The 14905-nt window shown below is 41.2% G+C and overlaps 1 protein-coding gene across 4 annotated transcripts in view; it reads left to right on the top strand.

Annotated features, from left to right (window-relative positions):
• Window positions 1–14905, top strand: part of sbno2 (strawberry notch homolog 2) — a 59278-nt gene that overhangs the window by 41127 nt on the left and 3246 nt on the right. For 2 of the 4 annotated variants that reach the window (XM_022759206.1, XM_022759209.1), the window contains 26 exons: window positions 617–790; window positions 2223–2309; window positions 3144–3249; window positions 3374–3534; window positions 3652–3785; window positions 3984–4074; window positions 4219–4362; window positions 4527–4644; window positions 4734–4839; window positions 4993–5146; window positions 5268–5444; window positions 5813–5910; window positions 6492–6574; window positions 6906–7088; window positions 7331–7452; window positions 7564–7695; window positions 7849–7984; window positions 9357–9469; window positions 11431–11502; window positions 11659–11767; window positions 11879–11950; window positions 12098–12241; window positions 12607–12701; window positions 13782–13874; window positions 14014–14145; window positions 14720–14796. In XM_022759206.1, coding sequence (XP_022614927.1) covers window positions 617–790; window positions 2223–2309; window positions 3144–3249; window positions 3374–3534; window positions 3652–3785; window positions 3984–4074; window positions 4219–4362; window positions 4527–4644; window positions 4734–4839; window positions 4993–5146; window positions 5268–5444; window positions 5813–5910; window positions 6492–6574; window positions 6906–7088; window positions 7331–7452; window positions 7564–7695; window positions 7849–7984; window positions 9357–9469; window positions 11431–11502; window positions 11659–11767; window positions 11879–11950; window positions 12098–12241; window positions 12607–12701; window positions 13782–13874; window positions 14014–14145; window positions 14720–14796 — 3113 coding nt within the window. The remainder of the gene's footprint in view (window positions 1–616; window positions 791–2222; window positions 2310–3143; window positions 3250–3373; window positions 3535–3651; window positions 3786–3983; window positions 4075–4218; window positions 4363–4526; window positions 4645–4733; window positions 4840–4992; window positions 5147–5267; window positions 5445–5812; window positions 5911–6491; window positions 6575–6905; window positions 7089–7330; window positions 7453–7563; window positions 7696–7848; window positions 7985–9356; window positions 9470–11430; window positions 11503–11658; window positions 11768–11878; window positions 11951–12097; window positions 12242–12606; window positions 12702–13781; window positions 13875–14013; window positions 14146–14719; window positions 14797–14905) is intronic. The other 2 variants (XM_022759207.1, XM_022759208.1) reach the window with 2 other exon arrangements.

Below are 14905 nucleotides of genomic sequence, written 5' to 3'. Positions count from 1 at the left end.
CCCTTTTCTAAAAATAGTTTCTCTTCAGCTCAGCTTGTCTTTGTCTACCATGTGCTCTCCCCCTCCCCATCACTCAATCCCTATCTCCCCACATCCATGTTTATATGTCTCAGGGGGCCCAGGGGTGCCAGTGAGAGTCTGGTTAAAGAACATGGCATGCTAATGGTTTGGAAAGGATATGAATAGAGGGGCGACTGGAAGGGAGCCATGGCTAAAATGACACACACAGACACAAGCACTTTCATTATGCTCGCTTTCCATTTTACATGCTCACTCTCACACGTCTGTGTGTGATTAGATTTTGTTTTGGCTGCTGGTGTTAGTCCTGAAAGAGTGCCGTAATGGCTGAAGTCCAGAATGAATGTGCCACCTTTTATTGTCTGTGGTTCACCTCCATTCATAGGTTTCTTATTTCTATGGTATACACTATTCCTCTGCTGCATGATGTGTGCTTTGTCTGATATGGTATATTTATTTAGGATTCATAGTCCTCCTTTAGTCCCATGAATCGTGATGCAAAGGGAGTGATATGAAAGCTATGTCTGGCTTGGTTTTGATTTAGGAATCTATGTGTCACTTTCACAGTATAACACCTCCTCTCTTTCTCTGCCTTCAGGACCTGTCCTGCATTGATGACCTCTCGACAAACTCTCTGTTCTCCTCTCCGGCTGACTCACTGTCGGAGTATGCTGATGCCCAGTCCTTCATCAGCACAGATAACCTGGACACAGTGCCCACCCTCTGGGACGTCAACACTAGTACCACCACACCAGCACAGAGCCAGCTAGAGGTCAGCAGCAAGCGCTCACACACACACACACACATACACACACACACACACACGTCATTACCAGACACACTGGTTACCACACCAACAGCTCATCTTACAATTATTATGCAACAAAAACTTTTTTAAAGTAATCACATGCATGTGTGTACTGGGGGTAGACACCAAGCACCAGCAAGCCAGGATCAGATTGTCCTCTGTAAACATTAGTGCTGATCTGGCAAGCTGCTACAAGTTTCATTCTCACTTGGGATTTTCATGGTGTAGCAGCATTCATGCTCATTCTTCTGAAAACACACAAATGCCACTATGATCCACACTACAACTGTGTTTGACCCAGGCTTCAGTGTTATCTACACTCAAAACAATAATTTTCTTCTATTAATATTTAATTTGATAGCAGGCAGAGCAGGACAGACATGTGGCGCCATGGTTGAACGAGGGATGTTCCCCGTGTTATTCACCCATTTGCAGCATAAATGACTTAAGTTAGCTTATAGTCTCCTTTACACAGTTAATTGTTGTTGTTTTGAAAGTTTAGCAAAAGCTAAAATCACTGTAAAAGAATAAAATTAGTTCCTGTCTGTCAGAGGATAAAATTTAACGCACTTCAAAAGTGATGTAGTCTGAACATAAAAAAAAATTATTTGAACCAATTTCTTCACACACTCTTACTTGCAAATGCAAATCCATTTCAGTCATCCATTGTTCTTAGAACATTTTCAATACTCAAATAGACTGACTATTTGACTGAATGTCAACATGTGGAAACCAGCTGTTCTGACTTTACAGCCCGAGCACATCAGACCCCCGTCATACCACTTTGTTTACTGTTGTCACAGTGCTGCATGAAACAGAATCTCCAAATTAGCAACTGAGATACGCATGAGATTCTGTAAATAATAATTATGTTTGTTTTTGGTGCACTGTCTCTTCAAAGACGCTCATTGAACTGTAGTGTATCATGGTCTCCAAGCTGGTGATCTGAGTAGAACAACTTTGTTTTCAAATGTTGTTCCTCCAGTCCTGCCTGCGTCGCCACCGAGGCCTCTTTGAATTAGATGGGTCGGAGGATATCTTTTTGATTTGAATCAGAGCACATTTATTTCTCCTGCCTACTGAAAGCCTTTTATGTTTTCCTTTTCATTCTGCCCTCATTTCATCCATTATGTTTCCCACACACACGCAGCTTTATCTGCCTTTTTTTGTTGTTGTCGCTGGCTTTTCACCGCCAGACAACAAATTGCATTTTGTTGAGTGCTGCTCCATCAGACATCCACGAAGTGCCCACATGCTCTCATGCACATGCACTACAGACAAACACATGCACACACATACAATGGTTTCTCGTGTTGTTTTTTGTTTCTCTTTTCTCATGCATTTGGCACTGTGTTTATTTGAGTTTGTATTTCTTCATTTTATGTTTTGTTGACAGCAGAATGGCACCAGCAGGTTTCATGGCTTGGCCAGTTTGGATGATATAACTGCTATTATCAGCACCCCACCTTTAGGAGGATTCCAGGTAGCCGCACCAACCTCTCCAATCTAATGTTGAAATGAAACCAAGCTCTCTAACTCGATGAGCCTATTCATCGGCAGTTCTCAGTAATGCAGAGATATGCAGATTGTGTCGTAGGTCTAAAGTGCTGCAGTTATTACCCTGTGTTTTTGCAATACAAGATAAACCTGAGACTGTTTTACATAGAAACATAACATGCCACTAATCAAAGAGTGAGGGTCACATTTTGACAGTGTAGTACGTGAAGGTAGTAGTATGTGATGAGTGAAACTGTGATCCATGTGCCTTTTCCGGCAAGTCTATATTAACACACATGATGAAAGCATTGCTGCATATTGCATATATGGGACATTCTTTCCTATGCACATTGCATAGAGAACAAATAATACCATATACTGCATTGTCCCTTCAAGTTGTTTATGTGACAAGAATAGAAGCTTTGTAATATTGAGTCATCCGTCAAAATGGGACTCTCCTCATTTCAAGTTTCTCCGATAGCATGCATCTGTTCTTGCCTGAATATGTAAAGCACTTTTTTGTCTACAGTTACAAACATGTTAAAAAAGCCCTCTTTCATTCTGCTTTAGCTGATTTCATGCACTTTTTAATTTCATTTGTTATTTTACTCTTTCTCTGGTTAATATTCCTTGATAAGGAGTTCTACATGTGCTTTGCTGACTTCTTACTAACTGCTCACCCGCCTCAAACTTCCAGCTACAGTCTCTTTACTAAACCGTCTTCACCTAAGCTGAAAAAAGAAACTCCCAGAAACAAAACTCCCAAATGCCACGAATGTTAATGTGAATTACATTGATTAAATCTTTACGTTGTTTCCAGGCTCAGAGACCCCAGCCTCAACCAGAGGAGGAAGAGGATGCTGAGGAAGAGGAGTCAGAGGAACTGGGTCACGTAGACACATATGCTGAGTACAGACCTTCTAAATGTAGGCCACTAGACAACATCGACTTACCTATTCATTCATCTACATTTTTATTTTTAAATACGACATGACACTCCTGCAGTTTGCTGTTAACATTTTATGTTCCCTTCTTTAACCCTCTCTTCAGCCACCATAGGAATTTCTCATCCTGACATAGTGGTGGAGACCAACACACTATCCAGTGTCCCTCCTCCTGACATCACATACACTCTGTCTATCCCTGAGTCAACTATCACCAATGGCTTGCTGTCTGCTCTGCAGCTAGAGGCCATCATCTACGCCTGCCAGGTACACACTCTTCCACACAAAACATAAAGCACTTACTCATTTTGGGACTATAGACGATTAATGTTTTGATTATGTTAGAAAACTTTGTTCATGCATTTGCTCTTCATGCACCCTCAGCAACATGAGGTGATACTTCAGAACAACCAGAGGGCGGGCTTCCTGATCGGAGATGGGGCAGGGGTCGGAAAGGGACGCACTGTGGCAGGAATAATCCTGGAGAATAACCTTAAAGGAAGGAAGAAAGCACTATGGTAAGAGATTTACTACTCTGGTAGACCTCATGCAGGGGCCTTAAAACAAACTTGAAAGCTTAAAAACAGCTGCAGTTTCTCTGGTTTACAATACTTGATTTATAGTTTGGTGCTTTGTGTCCAGTTGTATGCCAGGTTATATTGTAAAGTAGGAGCAGTAACCGGCTGAATTACTGACTTTCCTGTTCTTTCCCTCAGGTTCAGCATATCCAATGACCTGAAATTTGATGCAGAGAGAGATCTCAAAGACATAGATGCACCGAATATTCCTGTGCATGCCTTAAACAAGGTGGGTCCAGGTGGAATTAGTGTGACAGCCTGAGAACATGTATTTTATTCTTGGCAACAGCTGAGGTTATATATGCATCAGAGGAGAAAATTCAACAAAGCAAGCTATATTTTCCACTTTTAAACATTTGCTTTGTTTTTGTAGATAAAGTATGGAGACACAGCTACCTCAGAAGGAGTCCTGTTTGCAACTTACTCTGCGCTGATTGGAGAGAGCCAGGCAGGAGGGCAGCGGCGGACAAGAATTAAACAGATCCTGGATTGGTGCAAGCCAGACTTTGATGGAGTTGTATCCTTTCATTTTAAAAATGTCACTTACATCATCTGTCCAGCACAGAACTGACATTCCATGTGTTGCTCCATCCCGCTTTCATTTGAACATCCCAACCGTGGTTTTACACAAATTGGCATTGCCTGTCTGTGTTGTTTGCCCTTGACCTTTCACCATTACAGATTATTTTTGATGAATGCCACAAAGCCAAGAATGCCACATCTACAAAGATGGGCAAGGCAGTGCTTGACCTGCAAAGCAAGCTGCCACGGGCCAGAGTGGTGTATGCCAGTGCCACAGGTAGGCTTACACCCAAATAAACACACATTCATACACCTAATGCAACACAATGAGGATTTTGAAATGTGTTTTTTTCATCTCTGCCCCAGGTGCCTCTGAGCCAAAGAACATGATCTATATGAGCCGCCTGGGAATCTGGGGTGAGGGCACGCCCTTCAGAATCTTTGATGACTTCCTGCACGCCATTGAGAAGAGGTTTGTAGGAAATTCACTCCAGAGCTTTATGCTTTCAGTCATGTGGATACATATCTTCATATCGCTGTGCTTACTGGAAAATTCCTTACAATCATTTTGCAGTTATGGCTGGTTGACCTGTGATTGAATCATGTTGAATAATTTATATGACAGAGGTGTCGGTGCCATGGAGATTGTTGCCATGGACATGAAAGTGAGCGGGATGTACATTGCCAGGCAACTGAGCTTCTCAGGGGTATCCTTCCGCATTGAAGAGATCGGACTGGACAGTGACTTCAAACTGGTCTATAACAAAGCTGCCAAACTGGTGAGCATCCTGCCTCTCATTAATGAGGATTAGCTGCTAATATTGTGTCTTTAGTATGTGTGACATAAAAAAAAAACACTGTACTTTAAACTGACTGTGAACATCTGGAATCTGTGTCCAGTGGGCGGAGGCGTTGCAAGTGTTCATGCGTGCAGCAGATGAGCTGGGCCTGGTCAGCCGGAAGTCTCTGTGGGGGCAGTTCTGGTCGTCTCACCAGCGCTTCTTCAAATACCTCTGTATTGCTGCCAAGGTCCGCTGCCTGGTGGAGCTGGCCCAAAAAGAGCTGCAGGCTGGAAAGGTCAGTACAGCACACTCTTGAACACTGACTCATATCGTGTGTGTATATAATCTAGAAGACAAGAAATCATCAGAGGAAGATCCAAGCAGGGGATTTCTCATCATTCCATAGATTGAATAGGTATAGGTTGAATTAGTGAGGAGGGACTGCAAGCACAGAATACTTTTTTTCTGCTGTATAAACGCTGTGTTGATGCATAGTGTTGTCAGTACTTTGCTTTGTCTACGTAGCAAAGTTTTGGATCTTATTTGGTGAATCTACAAGCGTCAGATTTTTTTGCACCAGAAATGAGTCCTCTATAAAGAACTCCAGGTAACACAGTAGAAAAGTTTGTTTTTTAATATGTAGTTATTTTTTCTCCACCACAGTGCATCGTTATTGGCCTCCAGTCCACTGGGGAGTCTCGCACCAGAGAAGTCCTGGATGAGAACGATGGGCATCTCGACAGATTTGTCTCTGCAGCAGAGTGAGTAAAATGGAAAATGTTGTGTGTTTGTTTGTTTGTTCCAATGTTAATAGGTTTATTTGAAAGGATATTCACCAAAAATGAAAAAATGTCTCAACGGCACTGTCTGAACAGTGAAACGTTCACTCACAGGTATAAGGTTTTACATTGCTGATACCTGTCTGACACCTTTGACCCTGTTGAAGGAGTTGTCTGTTTGCTGGAAGCTATAGCAGTCTCCGGGTTTTTTCCATTTTTTTGTTCCTTCACCATACTGCCAAATGATTGTATTGAAGTATTCAGGCCATATTTAAGTCGTCACCATTTATCCTCAGTGAAACCAGAAAATCTCTTAAATTATTAGCAGCTATTTAATCAACAAACGACTCATCCAAGAAAAACAAGACAGCAGACATGCCTGAACGTCTGAGTATATTGGATCACACACACGTTCATCTGCGTGTCAACACCCGGCACTGACAATGAGGCCATATCAGGAATGTACAGAGTCTAAATGCCTCAACTACCTTGTGTTGTCCTGATCACTCTACTGTCAAAATAAAAGTTTCTTTTTCCTCTTCTCCTCTTCTTTTTTGCTTTAGGGGAGTATTTCAGTCCCTTGTAACAAAACATTTCCCTTCAGAGAAACAGAGAAGGGAGAAGGCACCAGGGAATAAGAGAAAACGTAAGTGAAGAGGATGCATTTGTCACACCATGTCAGCATGTGGACCGTTAAATAGTTTGCCCATACGTTTTTTCACTATTACTGGCTGTAGCCAGTCAGCTGACTTACCAGGCATTTTCCCTGCAGTGTAAATTTAACGGTTAACAGAGTGTTGATTGTATGTATCTATATATATATATATACTGTATATTTTTGTATATCTGGTTGTTTGCGTGACATTAGGCACCTTTGATTCGGAATAAAACGCCCTTCTTCTTGCATTCTTGATTTATTACTACTTTTTTTACTACTAGGTTCAAATGTCTTATATCATATTTTGGCTTCCAATCAGGGAAGCCTAGAGGTCGCCACCCCAAGGTACCTAAGCACACAGTGGACAGCGGCGGTGTGATCAACATCACTGATGACAGCAGTAGTGACTCTGATGGCATGGACACAGACTCCAACTCCTCACCCGACTCCCTGCTAGACAATGATGATGTCATCTTTGTGAACCACACTAGCTGCCAGACAGGTAGGGAGGTTCCCTTTTTTTTATTGGTTTGTGTTGTCAGTAAGATTAATGTGTCTGAGAGTGTAGCAGAAGAAGATATTGTAGCTGTTTCAGAAGTGTCTCAATGAATAATATATATGTATAGACAGTGAAACAAGCTTCCACTCAGTACTTGACAGTGTAACCTTTTGCACCCTGTTATTTTTGTGACTTTCACCTGCTTGGGTTACATAGTTAATACCCCCTCTGCTTTGTGTTCGCAGCAAGGATAGAAGACATGAAGCAGGGCCTCCTCAACAAAATATCCGTGCTGGGAAAAGAACTACCTCTTAATACCTTGGATGAGCTCATCGATAAATTTGGCGGACCAGATAAAGTCTCAGAGGTACGAACCTTAGACACTCAACTACAAAACTCCAGCTGGTGGGATTCACATGTTCTTCATCTGTCGCCACCACCTGCATTGAAGTGAACAATGTAATTTTTTTAACTACAGATGACTGGTCGTAAAGGTCGTGTAGTTCGTCGTCCTGACGGTAGCGTCCGCTATGAATCACGGGCTGAGCAGGGTCTTACCATCGACCACATCAACATCAAGGAAAAAGACCGCTTCATGAGTGGAGAGAAGGTCAGATACATCAAATTGAAATATATATATATATATATATATACGTATATGTAATGTCTTGAATGGCTCCACCGTCTTCAAGAAATTTACTGCCTTCTAAACGTTGTTCATTAAAATCTCCATCAATATTCCAAACCTCACTCTCTATTCCAGTTGGTGGCCATCATCTCAGAGGCAGCCAGCTCTGGGATTTCCCTGCAGGCGGACAAGCGAGTGAAAAACCAGCGACGCAGGGTCCACATGACCCTGGAGCTGCCATGGAGTGCAGACAGGGCTATTCAGCAATTTGGTGAGTTAAGGAAATCAATCTTACAATGAGCCTTTCAGAGGTAAAGGGGGAGTAAATGCTTGAGACTAAAACTAAATTATTAAAAGTAACTTACAGAAGAGGAAGAAGTCTGGAAAATGGCTCATTGCAACTGACACCATTGTGTTAACTAATATGTGGCTTGAGTGTAATTTTTCTGCCGCACTTCATCGTATAACAGCTTGAAAGATGGACTGGTTTCTATTTGTCAGGGGTTCATCAGCTTTCTAGCATTTACTGCTTTCAATATATATTTTTGAAACAGGTAGCAATGTTAGAGTCAAAGGTTATCGGGAATATCAAAAGAGAAATTTGTAGGAGTAGTTTCTTCTTCAAGGTCAGGAGAGGGTCACTGCCCTGCCAAATTTTATTCCTCACTCTCACGTTTAAGCCAGAGGTTACTAAATTAGGACAAATGCTGTCTTGTCTCACTGAAACACTGCTGGTCATATGAGGCTGTGATTGCTACCAGTTATTTCACATGGCATACTCTAAACATTTAACCTTTCACACTGAAAACAGTTGCAGTTGTTTAATCCATTACTGAGTATCAGCATTGCTTTGCAGCAAATGACAAGGATTTAAAAAAATGCATGCTCTGTCTCTGCATCTTCAGTCCCCCCACACACACACACACACACAGACACACACCATCGGAGAGAAGTGGATGATGAATTAATTGGTCATAGTAATTATGAAACGTATTAAATAAGACTTTCCATTAGCGACGTCCGTTCAGCTCTGTATGAAATGGCGGGTTAATAGCAGGTTAATGCTCACATAGGCCAGAGCACACATTGTGCAAATACACACACACAGTAAAAGTTATTTACTCACGAGAAGAAAAAACATTCCAAAAGGTTTTTCTATTGAAATCAAGAGACTTGTTATAGTCAATAACACCTGGCTCAAACAGAGGATCTTCTCCTATGAGAGCAAAGATTAGTTTTCTCTGTTTTTTGATATTGCAGATCCTATTCAGTCACCAGTAATACCCGCTTCTTACTTTTCTGTTTCTGATTATTTATCCTGTCTGTCAGTGGGTGCAGCATATGTTCACATGAAATCAGTAACTTGTTTTTGTTATTATATCATGTTTTGTGTGTCTGGTTGTTGACACCAATAAAGTCTGTTGAAACCACAGCTGTTGCACGTACAGGGACATCAAGATAAGCTGGTGTGAAATTATTTTCAAATGACAAAATCTTTATCATTCCATACTGCTAGTGTGTCATTTCAAACCTTAGCAAAACAATACCTCATTTGTGAAGAATATTTCCCTCAGTCGTCATCTCTTTAACGCTTTTAGTTGTAGAGACTGTGTCTTATCGTCATCTTTTCCTTGTCTTTTCAGGTCGCACCCATCGGTCCAATCAGGTGACAGCCCCAGAGTACATCTTCCTCATCTCAGAGTTGGCTGGGGAGAGACGTTTTGCCTCAATTGTGGCAAAGAGACTAGAGAGCCTGGTAAATATAGTGGCCTTATTAATGGGTTTATGTGGATGTGCATGTTGAATTCGCTCTTTTTATTTTGCACAATTTCTTTTGTCCCATATTTCCTTTGTTTTTCTTTTTAACTCAGTGAAATCTGTGTTATGGGGAAAAAATCCTTTTCATCTTCTTATCCTATGGAGTGTGAGAAGAATTGTTCCACTGTAAACAGAGAGGATCTGTGCTTTGTGTTTATTGATTGTTGTGCTCTGGGTTGCCATACGACTCTGCCATTTGCATCTTAACCCTGCTCTCACCCTCTGTCCTTCCTGTTTCGTGGGGTGTTCCCTACACTAGAGATTCTCTGTAGAGTCTCTTTTATTGTTGGTTCACTTGAAGTTACATCAACTTTTCTCCACAAACCCTCAAGAGACTCTGGGTCTTTCCCCTCTCCAGCTCCAGAATGGAAAACTGAATAAGCAGAAAAAAAGCAAAGAGCTTGTCTGGATAATTTATAAGTCTGTGGTTATTTTCCACAATTATCAATGCATTTCAGCACTAGCAGTCATTTATTTCCATAGTGACACAGCATGACAGTTCTTTTGGGAAAAGGGTAAGGAGGGTGCGAGGGAATGGCAGTTCCAGGAAGTCGTTCCTGTGTTTGCCAGCTGCATTCGGTAATCTGCATCAAGAATAGGTCACATCTCGTCTGGGTTCTTGCCTGCCTGAACCCGATACAACACAAATGCACACACACACATAGTCACTGCAACTAGGCGGCTGAATACCTTTGCAAAGGGCTGACTCCAGATCAGCAGTGAAGTCATATTTGGCGAAGGCATCCCTTTGTTTTGGTATCCCAAGGCATTTTTCTGTGTGGGCAGAGCCAGCAGCTGGCCACAAGGCTGGTCTGCTGTTGACTTGGCGTCTTCTTAACTTTCCTTCACCTCCCTCACAGTACATTTGAAATCTTAAAAGCACTAAAAACCACCAAACACAGGCTAGGATCTTCAGTATCCTCGGCATTCAATTTTATGTATAGATGATTTGCTTATCACTTTGCAAAATGTGTATTGGAGTCCTATTGAGGCACAAAGTAATGCCAGTAGACAGCTAAAGAAAAAGTTTGCCTTCACGCCTCAACTTCATTAGTTTACTCTGACACCCTGGACACACACCAGGCTGTGTACTCACATCGGTGAGTGTGCGCGTGTGTGTAATGATGCTTTCCCATGCCGCTGTTTGATGCAGAACAAATGTACCTGCATCTGACAGAGTTTGGACCCTTCATATCAGACTATTGTCACAGTTTAAGTCCTGGGTTATTTGACTCAGAGTAGTTTCACAGATGAGACATCATTAATAAACCACAGAGTTATATCAGACTGATTATAAATTTATTTGCCAAATTGTGTTCTAGATTCTAAACATTTTTTGAATTTGATGCCATTTCCTTGTGAATATATTTGGGTTTTGAACTGTTGGTCCGACAGATGTTTTATAGACCAAACGATTGATCTATAAAGTAATCTACAGTTTAACTGTTTATGAACGTAATGCAACCTTAAGTTAAAGTGGTGGTTAAAGTGTTTACAGTGGAAATTGTGCTTGGAAAATATGCAAATAAAGTTGTGGATTTCTACAAATTATAAAAAGTTATTGCAACATAATAACATCCACTGTATGACAATGTTAAGTAACTGATTGAGAAAAGCAGAATTAATAGCTCAAAGTCCACACCGATATACACTGTAATGTTATATTAATCCTATAATAATTGTAGAGAAACAATATAGTTTTTAGCTGTAGAAGCTGCACTCTCCCATCACTGTGTCCATCTGTACAAGTGTGTGATGATGCTCAGATGGCTGTTAAGCAAATACTGCTAATACTCATAGTACTACTACTACTACGACAACTACTCATAATAATAGTGATGATGATGATGATGATAACGATAATAAGAATGATAATGATGTTGCTAATCCACTTTGCAGGGTGCATTAACCCATGGAGACAGAAGAGCCACTGAATCCAGAGACCTGAGCAAGTACAATTTTGAAAACAAGGTAAATAAATTTAAGAACATGAGAATCATATTCTGATGTTCAATGGGAAAAATGTGCTTCTTTAATATTTAAACTATTTAAGATTGTCTCTCTTTTAGCAGTATACAGTATCTGAGAGAATGTGTTCATAATAACTGGGTTTCCCTTTTCTTGCAGTACGGTACCAAGGCTCTGGATAAAATCACCAAAGCAATCCTTGGCCACATAGAGAACAAGGTGCCTCCGCCCAAAGGATACCCCGGGGGTGACGCCATCTTCTTCAGAGGTCTGTTTTAGCTTCAGTTGACCGTGCTGGTGAAGCTGTTCTAAGTTTACAGATGCTGCCAAAGTTTTCTATGATTAATCAGTGAAGCAAATATGTTTTTATTTATTTCAGACATGAAACTCGGAATGATGGATGTGGGCATCTTTTGTAGGGAGTCTCGCTTTGGGATCAGTACTGAGAAAGGTAGGGTACCCAAAGAGGCATGTGGGCAAATTTCATTCCAGTATGCTCAGGCCACCTACTTTAAAATATAACGCAGCTGTCTTTTGTGATCATCTGTCAACACAAAATTAGTTTCATTAACTGTTCCGTGTTCTGTTTTTATCTCAGACTGCAGCATCACCAAGTTCCTGAATCGTATCCTGGGCCTGGAGGTCCACAAGCAAAACCATCTCTTCCAGTACTTCACCGATAACTTTGACTACCTAATTGAGAAGGACAAGAAGGAAGGCAAATACGACATGGGAATCCTAGGTAAGGAGCTCAAGTGTCACTCATAAAGACCAAATTTTAGGTTTTACTTCAAAGAACAATCTGTAAACATAATGGTCGCCACCATAACAACAAGTAAAAACACAGGAATGGAATCTGATATCACTTTAAAATGTATTGACAGGCCTTTTAATGAACATACTAATACTGGACAACAACTAAGTTATAAATCAATTATATCAGTAATTGTTGACGAACACTGACAGTAGCTGCTGTTTGTCTGTCAATGTACAGTACCTCAAACTGGATTGTAATTGGCCCTTGAGAATTGAGTTTTATAAAGTTACTTCCTAATCTTCTAATATTGGTCATTATTTTGGTTCACTTGTTCTTTGTGTCTCTGACAGACCTCGCCCCGGGTAACGATGAGATCTATGAGGAGAAGCAGGAATCCTTCCTGACAGCTGGAAACCCTCAGGATGGACAGGTTGTTCTCTATAAGGTATGGACCGCATAACCTCATCTCAGGTGTCTCAGCAGAGGGCTTTTCAGCATTATGTTGTGAGACAATGACATCATTGTGTTATATCATGAGTTATCCTGCCATGTCTAACCTTAATTTTAAAGGACTCAAAATAAGAACTATCTAGCACAAATTAAGAAATGTGTCGGCTATGTGGAGCTGTATGTAGAATGTATCAGCCTTGAGGGGGCAACACTTAGTCTGAGCACAGGCATAATATAGGCCAAGACTGTTCTTACAGCATCACACGTCATGTTAAGATGTGACCGTCTTTGCCTTGTAACAGACTGAACACTGCTTTGTTGTGCCTGCCAAGACAGCTTGAGCATTATGAACCAGAAGCGATGCTATGAATATACATGATGGCCAAAAAATGCAAATCTTATGCTCTCTCTTTTGAGTTTTATCCAGTACGGCTTGCAGGCTCCCAATAGACCAAACAATGGAAAGTTCACATTCAATGGCAGCAAAGCCATCTTCATAGATTACGAAACACATACTGTTGACTATTCATTAAGATTTTTTTTTTTTTTTAACATTTGCACTGCGCACAGTTTTTGGATACAAAGACACTTGGCACAACAGTGAAATCGTTGCACATAACCTACAGTCTCACAGGTAGTAGCAGCCTCTGCAGTTATACGTGTTTTGTTTTGATGGATGTCACTTTGCTCGCAGTAAGACTGTGATCATACAGGCTTAGCCCAGGGCTAAGGAGCCTATGTAGACAGTAGTTGTAGGTGGGAACAGGATAATTACTGGTATTTTCTGCTTTTCACTGTCGGCTGCAGGCTAACCTACATTTGACATTTCATAGTTGGCAGCAGGGCAGAATGCTGCACAGCCAGGACCAGTTTAGCAAGTATAGAGAGAGAGTGTTGGGTACATGCCTAACTGTGGTAGACGATGAGTGTCATTCACTTATACATTTGTATAACTGCATGTTATGAATTATGCGTTCATTATGCCTGTTAACTTTCAGGGCAGCAGTATGTTGTTGCTTGACTGCTTAGCTCCCCCTCATGCTTTGTCTGTGTTTTGTTTTTTTTACCCCTGTAGATCAGTGTGGACAGAGGTATGCCCTGGGATGAGGCTTACAACAAGTCACTGAAGCTCAGTGGTCATGATGAGGGATTCTACCTATCCCAGAAGGTGAGTACATGTCATAATAAGAAAACTAACCTTATTATTTAAGCCATACCTCATAGAATAGCAATGTGATGACACAATAGATGTCCACAGAAAGAATATTCTTGAACAAAAATTCACTGTCTGTGTGACCTCTCCACAGCTACGAGGTAACCACCCATGTGTGCTGCTGGCTGAGCAAGGAAGAGGCAAAAACTTCAATGTCTTCAAGCCCAACATCGGCAAGCAGACCCACCCCGAGAGCTTGGACAACCTGCACCAACGTTACCGCAAGGTAATGGCCCAAATGTCTGTTGATGAACCGGTTAATACCAGTGGCTATACACTATATGTAGTCTCCATTTGTTTGAGAAAAAAACGTCTTCTCAGTATGGGAAGGGTTTGACAAAAGACAAGGCAGGACATTTTCAGGAGTGACACATCATGCCTGCTAAAATGATTTGCAGTCACCATTTGGATAATTTAGAATATGGAGTCTGCTGCCCCCTTGTGGCCATGGAGAAGTACTGGACCAGGCAATATTAAAGGCACTGTCAAGCTGAAAAATGTATTACAGTATATAAATATATAACAGTGGGGATGATGAAGTTTCTTTTACATTCATGTAGCTAATTAAAACTTTACCTGTTTTCCCTCCCTACATGAACAACAGAGTGATGATTAATGACCATTCACCATAAGCCCACTGAACACTAGAGCCATCTCCTCCTTAATACAATCAGTAATTATAAATTAGATAAAATTATGTTATGACTTTGGTAATAAAGAGGTGTCTTTAACTTCCAACAAAGTTTCTCTGTTGGTAAAGATGGATTTTTAGCTAATTTCAGTTTATGTTGCTTTTCCAGGTGACTCCAGAGGAAGCCAGAGACAGCTGGGAGAACCAGTTCACCTTCTCCTTCAAGAAGTGTAGCCATGCCAACTGGTAAGCAAGAATCCACAGTGTCCTTTGGGATTAATGGCTCACTACATGCAATCAGGCTGGTACTCATTAGGACTCAGTCAGGGTGGATTTAAGGTCAGATGCCATTCCC

Source organism: Seriola dumerili, unplaced genomic scaffold (assembly GCF_002260705.1).
Source record: "Seriola dumerili isolate Sdu_G_001 unplaced genomic scaffold, Sdu_1.0 BDQW01000321.1, whole genome shotgun sequence".
Taxonomy (NCBI): Eukaryota; Metazoa; Chordata; class Actinopteri; order Carangiformes; family Carangidae; genus Seriola; species Seriola dumerili.
The sequence above is the reverse complement of the archived record's forward strand: the minus strand, read 5'-3'. Positions and strand labels throughout refer to the sequence as shown.